The sequence below is a fragment of the Helobdella robusta genome (genome assembly GCF_000326865.2).
Source record: "Helobdella robusta unplaced genomic scaffold HELROscaffold_15, whole genome shotgun sequence".
NCBI classification, from domain to species: domain Eukaryota; kingdom Metazoa; phylum Annelida; class Clitellata; order Rhynchobdellida; family Glossiphoniidae; genus Helobdella; species Helobdella robusta.
The window spans coordinates 1,019,337-1,038,001 of record NW_008703839.1 but is presented as its reverse complement, the minus strand read 5'-3'; the positions used below and the strand labels follow the sequence as shown (position 1 = coordinate 1,038,001).

The 18,665-nt window shown below is 34.1% G+C and overlaps 2 protein-coding genes across 2 annotated transcripts; one reads left to right on the top strand and one right to left on the bottom strand.

Annotated features, from left to right (window-relative positions):
- Window positions 1-3,743: 3,743 nt before the first annotated feature.
- HELRODRAFT_169224 (hypothetical protein) lies at window positions 3,744-4,139 on the top strand (the record flags this gene model as incomplete). Its single annotated transcript, XM_009015075.1, has 1 exon — window positions 3,744-4,139. One exon carries the CDS (start codon window positions 3,744-3,746, stop codon window positions 4,137-4,139), a length of 396 nt encoding a protein of 131 aa, XP_009013323.1.
- A 6,006-nt stretch (window positions 4,140-10,145) lies between these two features.
- Window positions 10,146-12,565, bottom strand: HELRODRAFT_169223 (hypothetical protein; the record flags this gene model as incomplete). The annotated part of the gene is made up of 3 exons (XM_009015074.1): window positions 10,146-10,544; window positions 11,243-11,352; window positions 12,076-12,565. 3 exons carry the CDS (start codon window positions 12,563-12,565, stop codon window positions 10,146-10,148), a joined length of 999 nt encoding a protein of 332 aa, XP_009013322.1.
- Window positions 12,566-18,665: the final 6,100 nt, after the last annotated feature.

Here is an 18,665-nt window from a genome sequence, read left to right as displayed (position 1 = left end):
CAAAGCAAGTAAAGCGATAAGATCAAGAATAGCATCAAAAAAAGAACATCAAAAGATGCACTCGAAACGAATGACATCACAACTCAGCTCAAAAAACGATTTCGGCCTACATGTAAAAAAATATTCAACCAAACAACAAACATGAAGCCACTTTTTAACGTCATCGAATGCAACAAATATTTCCATTCAATTCTCAATGATCCGCACCAATAAAAACATCAGCTACCCAACTGGGTTCCAAAATTACAATTACCTTCATCACCCTGCAACACCAGCCCTTCTTCTTATCACGAAATCTCGACAATAATTCGCAAATACAAGTCAAAATCTCCATGTTCGTTTGACCAAACTTTTATAATCCCATTCAAGAAATGCCCAATATTACACACAATTCTCCACAAACTGCTAGTTAAATGCTGGACATCTTGCAGAATCTCAACTTGTTGGAGAAAGGGCTTCACAAAAAGGGTGACGCTCATGATCCATCAAGTTTCAGACCCATAACATTGCAACCTACACTATACAAAATATTTTCATCTTTCATCAACAACAAAATTTATAACTTTTTGGAAAAAAACGCATTTATCAACAAAAACGTTCAGAAGGGGTTCTACCCTAAAATTGATGGACTGACAGAGCACAATCAACTTCTTACTCACCTTCTCAACGATGCGAGGAAACATCAAAGAACAATAATTGTTTCCCTACTAGACCTTCGAAACGCATTCGGTGAGGTCAGTCTCATCACATCAACTCTGGACTATCATCACATTCCATCTCACATAAAAAGCCTAATTAAAGACATATACACTAAGTATTCAATAACGGTATCCGGAGCCGACCAACTAACATCCCCCATTCACGTCAATCGAGGAGTGCTCCAAGGAGATCCTGTGTCGTCACTGCTCTTTAACCCCTGCTTCAATCCCCTAATGAAAGTAGTTGAGAAAGCTAAATTCCAACAATGTGGATACATTTAGGGTCCCACAGCTAATTTGAAAACAAGAGCATGGTTGCAATTTACAGACGATACGGCGATTGTTGCTAACAGCACAGAAAGTGCAAAAAAATTAATTAACTTGAATCAGGCATGGTACACAGCGACTGGAATGACTTTGAAGATTGACAAGTGTCTTCAATCGGGATGAGAAAACGAAACGGTGTTTACGAACAGTTCTCTCCGGTGCTGTCCATTAATGACAAACATATCCCTCAAGTTGACATTGGAGGCCACTTCGTATATTTTGGTAAATTGTACGATTACGAAGGAAACAACACAGAGGCCAAAAGCCAAATGATCAACAAACTGAAAACAATACTAGCAACTGTCACTGAATTAAAGACAACAGTACAACTAAAATATTAAGATACTACCTTCCATCACAGTTTGCATTTGAGTTTCGCGCCTATAACGTTTTGCTAACCTGGATTGAAACGTACCTGGATCCACTGGTTACCGATACGGTTAGAGCATGGTTGTCATTGCCAATTAGCTGCCTATCAGAAAGCTTGTCGCTCCCCAGTAAATCAGGAGGTCTAAACGTTAGATCACTCAAAAACTTTGCCGAATGGTTAAGATTGAAACTCCGAAACTATCTGAAGTCAAACGGCAATGATGAACTAAAGTGTTTATGGAGTGAGTCGTCCAATAGCAACACAAAGATTGACAACTTGCTACCGGACACAAAGGATATCAAACCGACACTCAAAACGCTAATGACTCAACAAGAAAATGCAGAACTAAAACATTTGCTGTCGTTCCGCTGCCAAGGGACGCTTCTGAAATCGATAAAAGACCACATTTCCACGACTAGAATTGCTTACTGGTCAAAGTTCACTGAAAGTCTACCAGAGACCCTATTCAAATTCGTCAGAAAAAGTCTCATCCAACAGCTCCCCACAAATGCTAATCTGTTTAGATGGGGGAAATCGTCAACTGCCCTTTGTCCGCTCTGCAATGCAAGGCAAACCAACAAGCATGTTCTGTCAAACTGCAACTCGATGGTGGCACTGAATAGATACACTACACGCTACGACAACATTTTGAATATAATCGTAGAAAAACTTAAGTCGTGTGCGGGACCAGAGGTTTCAATATTTGCTGACACGAACTGCAAAGATATCCGCTCACTGTCGTGTCTCTTCAAGACATTACGTCCTGACATCGCATTGCTCCGGGGCAACACAATCGAAATATTGGAACTAACGGTCTGCCACGAATCGAACTTCCTTAACTCCAAACAATATAAAATATTATAAATATTCTAATTTGCACAATAATTTACTTGACGATTTTAAACATTTAAAAATATTAATGAACACTTTTGAAATTTCGCCGCTAGGCTTTTTTAAGTACTTCAATTTGACATTAATCGAATTAACTTGGTCTGACCAATTTAACAATAGTCTCATGTACTCTGTAATATCGTCATCGTATGCCATTTATTGTGACAGAAATACTAAATGAATGCATCCTTTAGAACTAATCCTTTCTTGTTGTACGCATTCTTCTTTAGGATTTCGAGCTTCGTAGAATATTTTAATTCTTAATTTTAAAACAGTTTTACTTTTATTAAATTTTAATTCATTAACAATTTTTTTAACGTGTGATTTATGATAAAAATAAAATGATGTTCCCATTATTATTATTATTATTATTACTATTATTATTATTACTATTATTATTATTAAACAGCACTCAAACGATACTTAAATCGCCACAACAAAGTTTTCTCAATAATCATCAACAACATCAAAGCATGTGCTGGTCCGAATATCGCCATCTTCGCGGATGTAGAGGATGATCGCTTAGAGGATGATCTATTCAGATCGCTTAGACCAGACATCGCCATTCTCAGCAACAATACCATCGAAATACTTGAACTAAACATTTGCCACAAAACAAACTTTGTCAAGTCCAGGCAATACAAACTCGACAAATATACAAGCAATCTCAAAAACAACCTGTTGAACAATTTTAGTCATTATAATATTTTAATAAATTCTTTTGAATTATCGCCCATAGGCTTTTACAATTCTTTCAATTTGTCTTTGATAAAAATTGATTTGACCGAAGATTTTCGCCAAAGTTTAATTAGCACTGTGATATCATCATCATATGCCATATATTGTGATCGGAACAATGCGTGAATCAATTTTCATAACTATCTTATCATCGCTGTACTTATTTTATTTTAAATAAAGAGCAATGATGACTAACTATAATGATTATGATTTTATTTAAAAATTATTTTAATTTAATTTTATTTTAATCATGACTATTTCTCTATTAATTAACTAATTATTGTCTTTACGCATTTGATAAAAAATAAATGATCTGTTCCCATTATTTTTATTGCTTTTGACTTTGAACAAGAGAGTCGCTTTTATGTAGCTCATTGTTTATTTTAGCAATATAAGGTTTTATAACGTGGTATATATTTAAATTTTATATCAAATTGTAGGATAATTGATAAAGAAAATGGCTGCCTTTTTTAAAATTTGGTTTAATCGATTATTTTAAGGTTAATAGTTTAATTAGTTTAATTTCTTGTAACAATGTAAACGCAACAATTTGCCCGTATTGCTATAAAGACTTTAATTTTATTAATAGACACTCCTGGCGGTGTACAGCAATTCATTCTAACTCTAAGGAAATTATTTCACCAAACAATAACGTTAACATTTTTTCCAATTTATTAACAAATAATAATAATATTTTACCTGATAATTTAAATAATATGATGACTTGTTGTTGTGGTAAAACTTGCAAGGGTCGGAAAGGACTGTTGATGCATCAAAGATCATGTAAATCTTACAAATCGCTCAGATCCACGAAGTCCGAAGTGGAACCAGTCGACAGCGATGATAACAATGCAACAACATTTCAACACACATCAGATTCAACAACTATTCCAAAACCACTACCTGGTATAAAAATACTCAAATCGTCAACACATTGGGTTAAAGCCAACGCATTTTTTCATATTGAACTAAAACGTCTTAACAACTGTGCTGACGTTGACAACTTCGCCATCGAATTTCAAAACATAATTTACTCATATTTTGCGTCAAATTATGGAACGTTAACAAAAGATTCAACACCAAGAAGCACAAAAATTGCAATATTAGACATTTAAAAACAAAATTAAAAAAATTAAAGATAGCCAACTCATGCTCAGCAGGCAGATAAGGGCAACATTAAAAACTAATAAAGTATCTAAAAATAAAGACAATATTTTAACTAAACTGAAACAGAACTTTTGGAAAACATGAAATAATATTTTTAACAAATCTAATTCTGAATCGCCACTCTTCAACATGGAAACAGCAGCCAACTTCTTTAAAAATCTACTAAACGCTGGTGATCGTACCACGTTTCGTCTCCCAAATTGGATCCCTTCCTTCTCCGTCGTTTCAAGGAAATTTAAATCCACCAACTTACAATGAGATTACTGCAATTGTGAAGAAAAGAAAAGCAAAGGCATCTCCTTGTCAAATTTCAATTATAGTTTTCAAAAGATGCCCAATATTGAGAACATACCTTCATAAATTGTTTGCAATGTGTTGGCGTGCTACAATAATTCCAAAATGCTGGTGTAGAGAATTGACGGTCCTAATCTACAAAAAAGGTGATTCACAAGACCCATCAAATTTTCGTCCAATTACTTTGCAACCAGTAATCTATAAATTATTTTCAACTCTCATAAAATCAAGACTCTACAACTTTATTGACAAAAACAATTTTATCAACAAAAATATACCAAAAGTCTTTTACCCAACTGTCGATGGGTTAGCCGAACACACCCAAATGTTAACCCATCTATTAAAAAATGCCAAGCGACATCAACGCACCATTGTTGTTACATTGTTGGACTTAAGAAATGCTTTTGGAAAGGTAAACCATCATCTCATCACTTCGATCTTAAAATATCATGTTCCACTAATATTTCATAATATAATAGCATCAATGTATTGCAACTATTCTATATCACTATCTGTTAACGGTGAATTGTCGCAAGCAATACCAGTTAGAAAAGGTGTACTTCAAGGCGACCCCTGTTCCCCGCTGCTTTTTAATATCTGTTTCAACCCTCTCATGAAAATCTTGGACACCAAAGAATATAAACAACCTGGTTATCTCTGGGGCCCAACTTCCAACATAAATACTAGATCATGGCTTCAATTTGCCGACGACTCGGCAGTCATTGCTCACAGCACTGAAGGAGCACAAAAACTGATCGATTTGAATCAACTTTGGTGCAACTGGTCAGAAATGAAAATGAGAGTTGACAAATGCTGCTCGTTTGGAATGAGGAAAAAAGATGGCAAATATGTTCAATTCTTGCCACGGTTAACGATTGAAGACGTACAAATCCCTAACGTGGAAATTGGTCAATCTTTCAGGTATCTAGGCAAACTACGATTATGAATGCAAAGATTCCGAAGCAAAAAACGAGTTACAGTTGAAGGTCATTCAGTTGTTGGAAAAGATCTCAAAGTTGGATGTGCGCCCACAACAGAGACTACAGGTTTTGAGAAGGTTTGTTCTCACTCAAATAATTTTTGAACTTCGCAGCTACAGTTTCTCGTTGACTTGGATAGCAGAGAATCTGGATAATCTAATTGTTGAAGCTATCCGAAACTGGTTGGATATGCCAATTAGTGGCTGTGTAGCAGAACTAACTTCGCTGCCAGCATGGATGGAAGGCCATAATATTATGTCCCTAGAGGATACCTCAGAAAAAACGAGATGTGAAACTATTTTAAAACCAACCAAAATAAAGAAATTCAATGTTTGTACAAAGAATCAACAATCAATTACATCAAAGTTGACAGTATCCTTTCAAAATCAAATGCCCTAAAATCATCGCTCAAACAGCTGAAAGATGAAAGAGTTGAATCATGTTTTAGCCACGTTCTTTCGCTTGTGAGTCAGGGCACAATTATCTCTAAAATAAAAACCGTCATTAAAACTAATAATATTTCTCGTTGGTCAAAAACTCTAGAGAATCTTGCTAGAGTCCTCTTCAAATTTGCCAGGAAATATTTACCACAATTTGCCACAATTATCTCTAAAATAAAAACCGTCATCAAAACTAATAATATTTCTCGTTGGTCAAAAACTCTAGAGAATCTTGCTGGAGTCCTCTTCAAATTTGCCAGGAAATATTTACCACAATTTGCCACAATTATCTCTAAAATAAAAACCGTCATCAAAACTAATAATATTTCTCGTTGGTCAAAAACTCTAGAGAATCTTGCTGGAGTACTCTTCAAATTTGCCAGGAAATATTTGGTACTGCAACTGCCAACAAATGCCAATTTGTTTAAATGGGGCAAAACTCCAAGTCCTTTGTGCCTTCTCTGCGGTTGTAAACAAACAAATAAACATGTGATTTCTAACTGCGGGTCCACATCCACACTTAAAAGATACACTGAAAGACATAATAAAATTTTGGCCGCGATCACCAACCGATTGAAACTATGTGCGCCTGCCTACTGTCGGTTGTTTGCAGATTTAAAAATTGACGGTGTTCACCCTATATCAGATCTGTTCAACATTCTACGACCTGACATCGCCATACTACTAGGCAACACAGTAGAGATCTTAGAGTTAACGGTTTGTCATGAAATAAATCTTGAATCATCCAGGCAATACAAGATCAAAAAATATTCAGACAATTTGCACAGTTATCTAAATGACAACTATAAACACTGCACAATAATTATAAATACTTTTGAAATATCACCAATAGGTTTTTATAATAATTTTAATTTTTCACTTTTTAAAATTTTGTGGCCAGATTCTTTCAACGATGAATTGATAGAGACTGTTATAAAACTATCGTATGGCATATATTGTGACAGAAACAATTTGTGATATATATTTGAATATACTTCACCGCTATGTACTTTTTCTAAAAATGAGCATTGTGGCAATCATTGACATTTTATTACATTTTATTATATTATTGTGACATTTCATTATTTTATTTTCATAATTATTTAGTGTCTTTGCTTTGAAATAAAAGAGTTCGCATTATTATTATCATTATTATGCGGGGTGCTCCAGGGTGATCCTGCATTGCCGTTGCTGTTTAATCTTTGTTTCAATCTCCTCATGAAAGGCATTTCTGACAGTTAATATTTATTAAAAACCCACGGACTGAAAGCAACTTCGTGGATGACCGCGATGATCGACTGGACGCCAAACATGCTGTGATTTTCATCAATAATTGCATTTCCGATAGTCCAATATAATATTATATATATATATATATATATGTATATATATATAAAAATATATATATATATTTATATATATACCGTTTTAACCCCAGTTGTCACTTTGACACGTTTTACTTCATTACTTCACATTATTTTTACCGTTTTTCTCCACCTGAAGACACGTTTTTCCAAATCAGTCATGAAATCATGTTTTGTTTAAAAATCAATACCGCTTATGCAACCCTCTGTAATATCCTTTATAAGGAACGATTCTTGAAATGCTAAGTTTCCATACGCATTATCCGGTTGAATAGATGATGTTTTTTAAATGGCCATTTGTAATGTATATCCGTTGCAATTCTCATGTCCCTGTAAAACGATGCGCTTCTTAGGATAGATCTTGTGGCTCCAGTGTCGATAGTTATCGCACAATTTTTGAGGCAAAATTTCCGTTTAGCCAAAAGTCATTGCAATTTCAGTGTAACCTAGAAAGGTTTGCTAGCGTTAGTTTCCTTAGCCATCATTTGTCACATGGCATTTATTCGTTTCTCCAAATCCTTGTTATTATTATTATAAACATTTTCTTTTAAATATTCCTCAGGAGCTATGATTTAAACGCTTTATTGAGCCAGTGCGTCTTTAGTTCCTGTTTGAATTTTTTTTACTGAAACAATCGGAACAATCTGTTTCAGATGCAATGGTAGATGGTAAATTTTTTCAAACACCGGCAACCAATAAATATCCTGCAACCACCCAGTTATATGATCACGTCTACCAAACCCAACAAACAGTCTTGCAGTGTAGCCGGTTACCAAGAACATCAAAAAACTACCGATTTTATCATAACTTTTTTAGATCTAAATCAAATTAACCCCATTTTGCTTCAGAATTGCTTTAACTTCAAACGGTTCAGATTCAAAAAATTATTTATTCCTCAATTCATTTAATCAACCTTTTTGATATTACCCCAGTATCTTTGCTAATCCAGCAAAATAAATTTAGAGATCATCGGCATAAATATAAACCCCAAACCATGTTCATTCACTAAACCAGGCTAATCATAAACATACATCAAAAATAGAATCGGGCCTAAATCCAAACTTTGCGGGACACCAGTCATCATCACCACCTCATCCATCAAAGAAAATTTTTTGCGTTCGATCCATTAAAAACGAGGCAAACCAATCCGAAGCCATCCCAGCAATACTATAAGTAACCGCCAACCTCTTTAACAGAACATTGTATCAAACGTTAAACTAAAGTCAAATAAAGTCAATTAACACCGCCCTACCATTATCTTTCTGATTTTTAAATGTCACTAAACCCCTTCAGTAAAGCTGTTTCTGTAGATGACTCTTGTGAGTAAGCAGACTGATATGCGGTGTTATCGTAATTCATTTTATATTTTTCCTACCGTTGACTGTTTCTTACCCTTTGTATGCAAAATCGTCGTAAATGGTTCTTTTTCTTTCAATTCCAATATATATATATATATATATATATATATATATATATATATATATATATATACATGCTATGTGTTTCTCTGTTTGTTGATTGCAAAACCGTTGTATATGGCTTTTTCTCTCGCAATTCAGCATTCAGATGGTTTGTTTTGTTGTTTGTTGAAAATCACTCTCTTAGTAAATTTGATTCTTGTGTTCTTCTTCAACGACAATTTTGCTGATTTCAACGTCATATGCTGCATGGGTTAAGGTTAGGGTTATGGGGGCTATGGACACCGTGTCTCTATGCCCCTTTTTGTCGAAGATGTTTCTGTCTTGCGTTAGTTGTTGAGCAGTTGTTTTTCTGGGTTTTTGCATATAATGGTCGAGCTGTATCCTGTAGAGGCTTTCTATATATTTGTATTCATAGCGATTTCGAAGTTGTCAAGATCCTTGCCAGGAATCGATTGTTATACCTCCAACGCGAAGTTTCTTAGTGCTATCACCAGTGCCGTCGCTCGTTCTCATGTGTTTCACTCGTAGTGAGTGCTGCTGCTTCGAACGGAGTCTGGTAGCTCTCCTAAACAATATTGCTTTTATTGACTTGGTGCTTGGCGCTTTGTGCATGCTTTTTTCTTTTTGTTTCTATTTTTGGGCAATTCTCTCTATTTCTAGCTGATATTTCCGTTTTAGGTCGTCGACTCATTTGTTTAATTTGTCTGTTTTTTGGTCCGTTTTATCGATTAGTTTTTTTTAAATTCCGCTTTGAAATTTCTTGATTGCTGTTATATCTTGTCGTTTAATCCTTTTAGTTCTTCTAACGTTTTGGTTGCATTTAATTTCATTTTGGTTTCCTGTTGATCAAGTATTTATTCACTTCGGCTGACAATTTGGTTACCAATTTTGTTGACTCGACTGCTAGTCGATCAAGTTTTCTATTAATTTCTATAATGTTTAAGTGATCAAGATCGTTACTTTTGTTTATCAGACCGTTCCTTTTGAGTCAATGTTTCGTTTTAGTATTTTCTTCCTTAGGTTACTTGTATTGAGTTATTCTAATACAGGCATTATTTGTTACGAAAGTTTTAAACTATCAAAATCTCACTTCTGACACCAGTCTTGTAGCTTGTACTACTGTCAAGTTATTCGATCTTTCATAGGTTCGCTGATTTCTGATAGATAAACTTAACTGTTTCAAACACAGACTTATTTAAACGTTTATTTGAATGGTAACAATAATAGAACCGATGAATTTTTTATCCCTGAAATACGCTTGATATTGCTCTATTGTCAATAATTCACAGCGCAAACCATAAATACAACAACTCTAACCTATCGATCATGAAACCTACACCCCTTATATACCTTTAGTCTAGTTGTAAAGATTTTTTTCGATGCAAGAAACAATAAGTAAAATGTTTATAATGTATTTTATTGACGTAATGCTAAAATAAATAAAAACGTGTTCGGCTATACAAATTTACAAAGAGAAGTTCGATCGTAAAACGCAGCAAGAAGGGAAGTTTTCAATATACATATAGCAAATCGTAACGTGCTTAAAATATGGATGTGCGTTCCAACAATACTCTCCCACCAGATCGTCAGCATAAGCTGTTGATCGATCCTAAACAAGATATCGATATGGGAGTTGAACTGCTTTTCCCGATCTTGTAGTTCTCTGAGGCGGAAGAATGTCGGTGTTGATGGGTCGATTTGGGTGTACTGGAGTCGACGTAAATATTTCTGTTTCTGGTGTGTCCTCGTATGACATTGAAGAAAGATAGTGCTAACGTTTTTGTAAATGCTGATGTGTCGTTCGACGTCGAAGTTGATTTTGCTGAAAGTGTTGTAAAAGATGATTTTTCGGCGCTGTGGTCATTGGCTTAGGTGCCGGTGTAGATGGTGCCGGTGTATATGGTGCCGGTGCAGAGGCGTATTTACAAAAACTGTGGCCCTAGGCGCACGACCAATTTGGGGCCCTCTCGCCTATAAGGCGATCAACGAACATAATACAACAATAGTTAGAACACTCATACCCATGTATTATTTAACATGCATAGATACTACAGCTATAGATACTAGTTAGAAATTACAATTGTCAGTTTATTACAGTTATATAACTTTTTTCCTGCTCTTCAATTTCGCGAAGGAGTCAATGTGCGCATTGAAATCGTATTCTAATGTCTCCTTTGATTCAATGCATAAAATAGACAAATCTCCCAGCTTACATTGGCTGATGGAATTCCGCAATGCAGTCTCAAAAAGATCCATTTTATTAGCAAGAGCATTAGCCTCATTTCTTACAGACGCCTTCTGATCACGATCTTCGGCTGCTTGAAGAAGAGCTTCTTGAATACCAATGTAGTTCTGATGCAATGCAAACACTGCATCCGCTCTAGCTGACCACCTTGTGACGATACTTTTTTTATGGTGCATCAACTTTTGACTAGATGACTTTTAAGTATGTTCCATCTGTGTGTGGATGATGAGAACCACACATAAACGTTTTGAATAAAGTCAAAGTATGATACTGCTGAAAGCGATGATTCTGCAGCCGAATTACCAACTAGATTTAAGCTATGGCTAGAGCAGGGAATGTAAACTGCATTGGGACTGTGTGCCTTGATTCGCGCCTGCAAGCCAAGACATGTTAGAAGCATTGTCGTAACTCTGTCCCCTGCATTTTGTGATATCTAACCCCCATTTCTTCAAAACGTCTAGGATCACTTGTTCCAGATTTTGAGCGTTATGAGCATAGATGTCAACAAAAGTTAAAAATCGTTCTTTAATTTCACCATCAATGAGAACATATCTGAGTATCACAGTTAACTGGTCCACGTGGCTAACATCAGGTGTTGAATCAACAATCAAAGAAAAATATATCGATTTCTTTACTTCTGAAATAAACTGATCTCTGACAGCATTGCCCATTATTTCAATAAATTCGTGACAAGTAGCATGTGACAACTAACAGAACCACTTCCCTTGTTACCGTACCGTGCAATATGATTTGCTAAGAAAGGGTTAAATTTTGACAAATAATTCAAGCAACTAGTAAAGTTGCCGTCATTGTTGTCATGACCACGAAAAGCCAAACCTTGAGAGGAAAGAAACTGTACAGCTGCTACAATCCTTCGTAGAACTTCTCTCCAGTATTGCCTTTCATCATCTGACTGTTTCGCCATTTGTTTGTCAATACGCCCGTTTGCGTTTAAGCGTTTAGCCAAAGTGCACATTGTTTGAACATGGCCATACGAATTTTCATGTTCAGAAATTTTCGCGGCAATATTTTTCCAATCTGAACACCCATTTGTTGAAAATTGACTAGCTTTATTTGGAAACAGTTTGCATACATAACAATAAACACTTCCACTAGTTTCACTGAACACTAACCATTCACGTCTTTCTTTTTGGCCATTCGCCTTGGTCAAGTAAAAGTTATGTTCAGACAAATGACGAAAATATTGTCTGCCACGATCTGTCATCAACATGCTAGCACATGAAAAGTCGCCAACATTTTTTGGTTTGAAATCCAAAACATAATTACGCATGGTTTCTGTCAAATTCGCTGGCCACATAGCAATATCTGTCAAAATTTCACTACAGTTATCAACAGTTTCAATACTCGCGACCTCTATAGAACCTTTAGCCGGCGGTTCAGATTCTGGCAATTCTGTTGGATAGGACTCAGAATCCATACTGGCTGTTGCCGAGACGACTGCACTTTGATTACCAGCTGTTATTTCTGTTTGAGTAGTTTCTGATGATGGGGTTACCGGTCGTTTCGCTAAAAATGTCAACAAGGCGCCTTCGTTTTTCGCATCTTCTGCTTTTCTTTTCTTTCGAATATCACGTTTTTTTGCACCTGAGGGATATTGTCTCATAGACATTGTTTTAATGAAACGATTGTGTTGCAATAAGCAGCAGAAGGAAAAATAATCATTTATCCACACAGTGAAATTATTAAAATAGTGTAATAAACTGGCAATTAACAATTAGTTATTGCAAAAAATTAAAATTTGAATTGAAATTTTTAATCGAAATCTGTGACGTAAGATGCGCCAATAGTGTTCGAATTTTACCACAATTCAAAAGTTTGTTTACATTTTTAATTTAGGGTTGAGCGAAAATTCGCGCGCGCATTTTTGGCAACGCATAAATTGTTGTTTGTATATTTTTTTTTCATACGTTGTTCAAAAATATTTAGAAATAATTATGAAATATATTATCTGAAAATGTAAAATTAATTTTTCTCAAACTTATTAAATTTTTTTGTGCGAAATATTTTGAAGCCTCCAAAAAACTCATTTTTCAAGTTTTGGGAGCCCCTAAAATCTGGAGGCCCTAGGCGCGCGCCTAGTGCGCCTATGCCTAAATTCGCCACTGTGCCGGTGTTTATGCAGGTTTGCATACAGTCTATAGACACCGTGTCTCTATGCCCCTTTTTGTTGAGGACAAAATATTTTTGGTGTCGCTCCATCACTGTGTAGGGTCCATTGTAGGGAGGTTGTAGTGGTAAACGGTGAGCATCCGTGCGAACCAAAACCTGTTTTGTTGTTTTTTTGGATGTAACTCACATTTGTAGATGTTCTCGGTTTTGTTGCTTTTAGAATCTCCGACCAGCGTTTTAGTTTTGATGCATATGTGAGCAGTGGCGTCACTAGGGGGGTGCGGGGGGTGCGGACCGCACCGGGTGACACCCTTACAGGGGGTGACACCAAAATATCACTGTATATGTTTTTATGTCCCTCCATGAAATTATTCTTATCATTAATTCAGCCTACCTGCCCAGCGCCCAGAAATGTATTATGAATAAAATTTTTTTCGTTCAAATCATTTTTGTATTCGACGTTTATACCATTCAAATTCGACGTCCGAATTATTAAGCGCCTCGGCCGAGCACATTTAACTTGTTCGTGTTTATAAATTTTGCTAAAAATGCTGTATGTCTATGGGGTGTCATGAGAGGGGTGACACCATGAGTTACCGCACCGGGTGACACCAACCCTAGTGACGCCACTGTATGTGAGCATCCGTGCGAACCAAAACCTGTTTTGTTGTTTTTTTTGGATGTAACTCACATTTGTAGTTGTTCTCGGTTTTGTTGCTTTTAGAATTTCCGACCAGCGTTTTAGTTTTGATGCATATGTGTGCACGTCGGTTGTTTCTGGCCGTGGGTTTGGAAAATCTCCGGGAAGGCGAAGTGAGTGGTGACAACTTTAGGTCTTCCTTCTCCGTTACACGAATGCCTAACAGTGTCACTGATAATACATCCGTCCATTTATTTGAATCGTGAGCCATAAACGAGGCCTTAAGTTGTCTGTGCAATCGTTCCACCATGTCTGTGCAATCGTTCCACCAAACCGTTGGCTGCTGGATGGTAGGATAGACGGTGGCGTGAATATGTCAAAGATTCAGTAACTGGGTAAATTTTTTGAAAGAGAAAGATGTTGAACTGTGAATGACATTTTAGAATGTCATTCGCAGTTCAACATCTTGATTAGTTCAAAATTAAAATGTCAATAAATATAAAGTCTTTGAATAATTTGAACACAACACTAAAAGCTTAAGACATCGACTCCTGAACATGTGTATGCTCAGTTCGCTGACGTTTGAACGTTATCGTTTATTCTTTTTTTACATCGCGTTTTGAACATTATGAAACATAAAATGTTAAACTAAAATGATACAAAATTAAATTAATTTATAATTCAGTCTGGCTGCATATACTTAATAACTAAAACCTAAGGTTAATTAACAATAGATGCAACTAAAAAAACGACTAGCAAAAAACCGATTTTACGATATTTGAATGTAAAATATGAATAGTGCTTTATCACAATGTAATAAAAAATATCTTGTAAAAAATGTTGCATCATCAAAATTTTAATTTGAGATCAACATTGCTTAAATGTTTATTCTGTTTTTGAACTGTGTTGACATTAATATATTTTTCATGAAAAAACGTAGTGTTTTGAATTTTTGAATTGAAAACGTGATTTTTTTGTCTAAATAAAATATTGCCAACATACAATCAAATTGAACTTGTTTTCGATTGAATAGACAACAAATCTAATAAAGCCTATAAACGAATGCTCCCTATCGAGATAATCAACACACATATGTTCATCTTTTACCGCATCCTATACTCATCGCTATTACTCAAACGATGTTATCACCAGTTTCACTCAAATGATGTTATCATCATTACTTAAATGATGAGGTCATCATCATTACTTAAATGATTTTTTAAACAATTGCTATGATTTTGTTTTGTATTTATTTTTTTATCCTTCGAGTTGAATTTAAAAATAAATGTGAGATCTTTTTTTCTGCTGTTTATTTTAGTTATTAATTTCAAATATTAGAATATTTTTAAACATTTTTGACAATAGTATCATATGTATTTAAAAAATCCACGCTCATTTTTTTTATGTTTTGCGAGATTAGGAAGTAAAATTTTGACATTTTTCTTAACTATGTAATTTGAAGTGAACTGAAACTTAATGATTGACTGTTAAAAGAGGCTACTTGAGCATAACTCTGTTCTGGCATTAATAACCCGATGGCAATTAACGTTAGAAATCATTTCCTCCGACGTGCCTGATTACTCGATGGAGTTATTCTAATTAGATTACGTTCATTTCAACAACAATTTAATTGAAGGTCTGAACTAGCAGCTTTGTTGCCTGCACAGTTCTTTTATTATTTACACATATTTGTGTAAAACTTATGTGAAAGTGCAACACAAACATTTTATATTGATATATTATTTAAATTATAAAAATTATCAATCGCCACCGCTCTCATTATTCACCGTCATTATTTAACATATAATTGAAAACAAGGAATACGGCGAATTAATGAATGACGATAATCTTTTTAAATATTAACAGGTTAGTCATAATAACAACAAATAAACAAAACAACAACAACCATTACTGACACAACGGTAAAAAACACTAACATGCAAATAAATCATTTAAACAGAAAATGAAAAAACAGTAATAAATAATATAAAAAACCCCAGCAAATTACCACAAAATTGTATTACAAGCATATTTATAACAAAAGAAACCAACTTCTTGGAACAAGTAGATTTATATGTTTTACTGTTTTACTGTTTTTGTGCTAGCTATCAATAAGTTTCGTCGAAATTTTGAAAAATTATAAAAAAATTTATAACGTAAAAACATCGATCAAATTAAGTAATTAAGTTTGACACACACACACACACACACACACACACACACACACACACACACACACAAACCAAACACACACACACACAAACAATATATATATATATATTATATATATATAACAATATATTTATATATATATATATATATTGTTTGTGTGTGTTTGTGTGTGTGTATGTGTGTGTGTGTGTACAAGATTTTCTTGCTAACATATATCGCTTTGGAATTTATATTTACCGTAAACTATTGGTCAAATTCAGGAACTATCGTTCACGAAGATTGGCGAATTTCTAACGGAGTTTTTATTCTGAAAAAAAAAATTCAATTTTTCTTTTGCAATTTGTCTCATCTTTTTGTTAAAAATTGAAGGTTTTTTTGGCTATCATTGCATCCAGAATAAATTTAGGAGTGCAGTTGTTCTTTTTAACCAATTGTGATGTCTTACAGTTGTTTTAGTATAAACAGTATTGAATTTTTTTAGTGTGATTGATTAGTGTAATGTTACTTTTTATGATTTTTTTGAGAATGATTTCGTCTATTTTATGTGCCGTTGACATATAATTCTGTAATGTAGAATTGTGTCGTTGTCATTGTTGTTTTTGATTATATTGTTATTCCGCTGTGTCTCTATTGAATGGTGTTTTCGATGAATGGTATTTTGCACCATTGCTTACTATCTATAAGATTAGTAATTCTTTTCAGTTGCATATTGCAATTTTGGTTGAGGATGAATGATTGAATGCACGGTTCACAAAGCATTTTATTGTATTATTTTGATATATATATATATATATATATATATATAAAGTGATGCATATATATATATGCAATTATTGATGAAAATTAAATCGAAAAGTTAAATTGGAACTTAACTAACGCCGCACATGCTGTGATTTTCATCAATAAATGCATTTCTGACAGTCCTAATATATACATACATACATATATATATATATATATATATATATATATATATATATATATATATGTTGGTAATAGACCATAATTTTTACAATATTCTATAAATTCTACCGAATGTTTGGCGTTAATATGTTTGTAGTTCGTTTTTTCGATTTTTCTCACTAAACTTTTTTGGTGAACGTTTAGTTTATTAAAATTCAAAATAAAATTATTTTTCGAATTCATGCTGCAAATAAGGCCATATTTCGATTCCGAATGAATCATCGTCAGTGCTCCTTGCTGTATATATAGGAAAATATTGACTTTGTCAAGATTAAATTTGACGCTGTAAAAATTAACTTTGGTGTTGTAAAATTGAACTTTGATGCGCATCATTCGGAATCGAAATATGGCCTTATTTGCAGCATGAATTCGAAAAATAAATTTATTTTGAATTTTAATAAACTAAACGTTCACCAAAAAACTTTAGTGAGAAAAATCGAAAAAACGAACTACAAACATATTAACGCCAAACATTCGGTAGAATTTATAGAATATTGTAAATATATATATATATTATTATTATTATTATTATTATTAAAGAAAAATTTATAAAGCGCCAATTAAAAGTTAAAATTCTCAAAAGCGCTATCTAATATCAATAAAAAACAAATGAAATATAAGTGAGTCAGCAATGCAAACATTAAAAAATGTAACAGAAATAATTATAACAAAAATAAATGAGTTTTCAAATTCTTCTTAAAAGCTTCAAATTTCATCCCCAGTGCTCTCAACGATCTCGGAAGACTGTTCCATGCAACCGGTCCTGAAACTGCAATGTCTCTTGATGCTTTCTGTAACTGAGTATTAGGAACAACCAATATAATGCCATTGTCTGATCTCAGGTTCATACCACTCGACATTACTGGTTTAATTTTAATTTTTTTCACTAAATATTCTGGGAGCAAACCGTGAATAGCTTTGTACATTAGAACACACTGTTTATATACAATTCTTTTCCTGACTGTAAGCCAATGGAGGTCATTTAAAATTGGCGTAACATGATCATATTTTGAACTACCTACAACAAGTTTGGCTGCTCTATTCTGAAGAGACTGAAGGGAAGCAATAGACTTTTTTGACAATCCATAAAATAAACCATTGCAGTAATCCAGTCTTGAATGCACAAATGCATGTATTAAAGCCTGTGTTGTCGACTGATCCAGTGATTTACGTATTTTTTTCAATCTCTGCAGCTGTATGGAACACGATTTTGTCAGCATCTTTACATGATCACTCATCATCAAACCTGAATCAAGAATGCAACCCTAATTTGCTGCCTTGTTGCAAAACGTAATACTCTCATTCTGTATCATGACTGAATCAATACTGAGTTTTGACATTTGTTGCCAAGTGCCAATGGGAAGGAATTGCGATTTATGTTGATTCAGTTTGAGACAGTTGTTTGACATCCATTCATCGACTCTGGTCAGACATTCAACAAGTTTGTCTATCTCTCTCTGAAATGTATCCGGATTACCACTAATTACTATTTGAATATCATCTGCGTAAGCATGGTACTTAAAACCAAAAATATCAATATTTTCGAAAAGCTCTGCAGTGTATAGCACAAAAAGTAACGGCCCCAGAACCGAGCCTTGCGGTACCCCAGAAGACATATATATATATATATATATATATATATATATATATATATATATATATCTTTACCAGCATATATATATATATATATATATATATTTATATATATATATATATATATTATTACTCATGCTCATAGAACAAAGACATCCATTAATAAATATTCAACAACGGGCAATTGGATCTTCCTACCAATAAATTTTGAAACAGAAGAATCATCGATAAT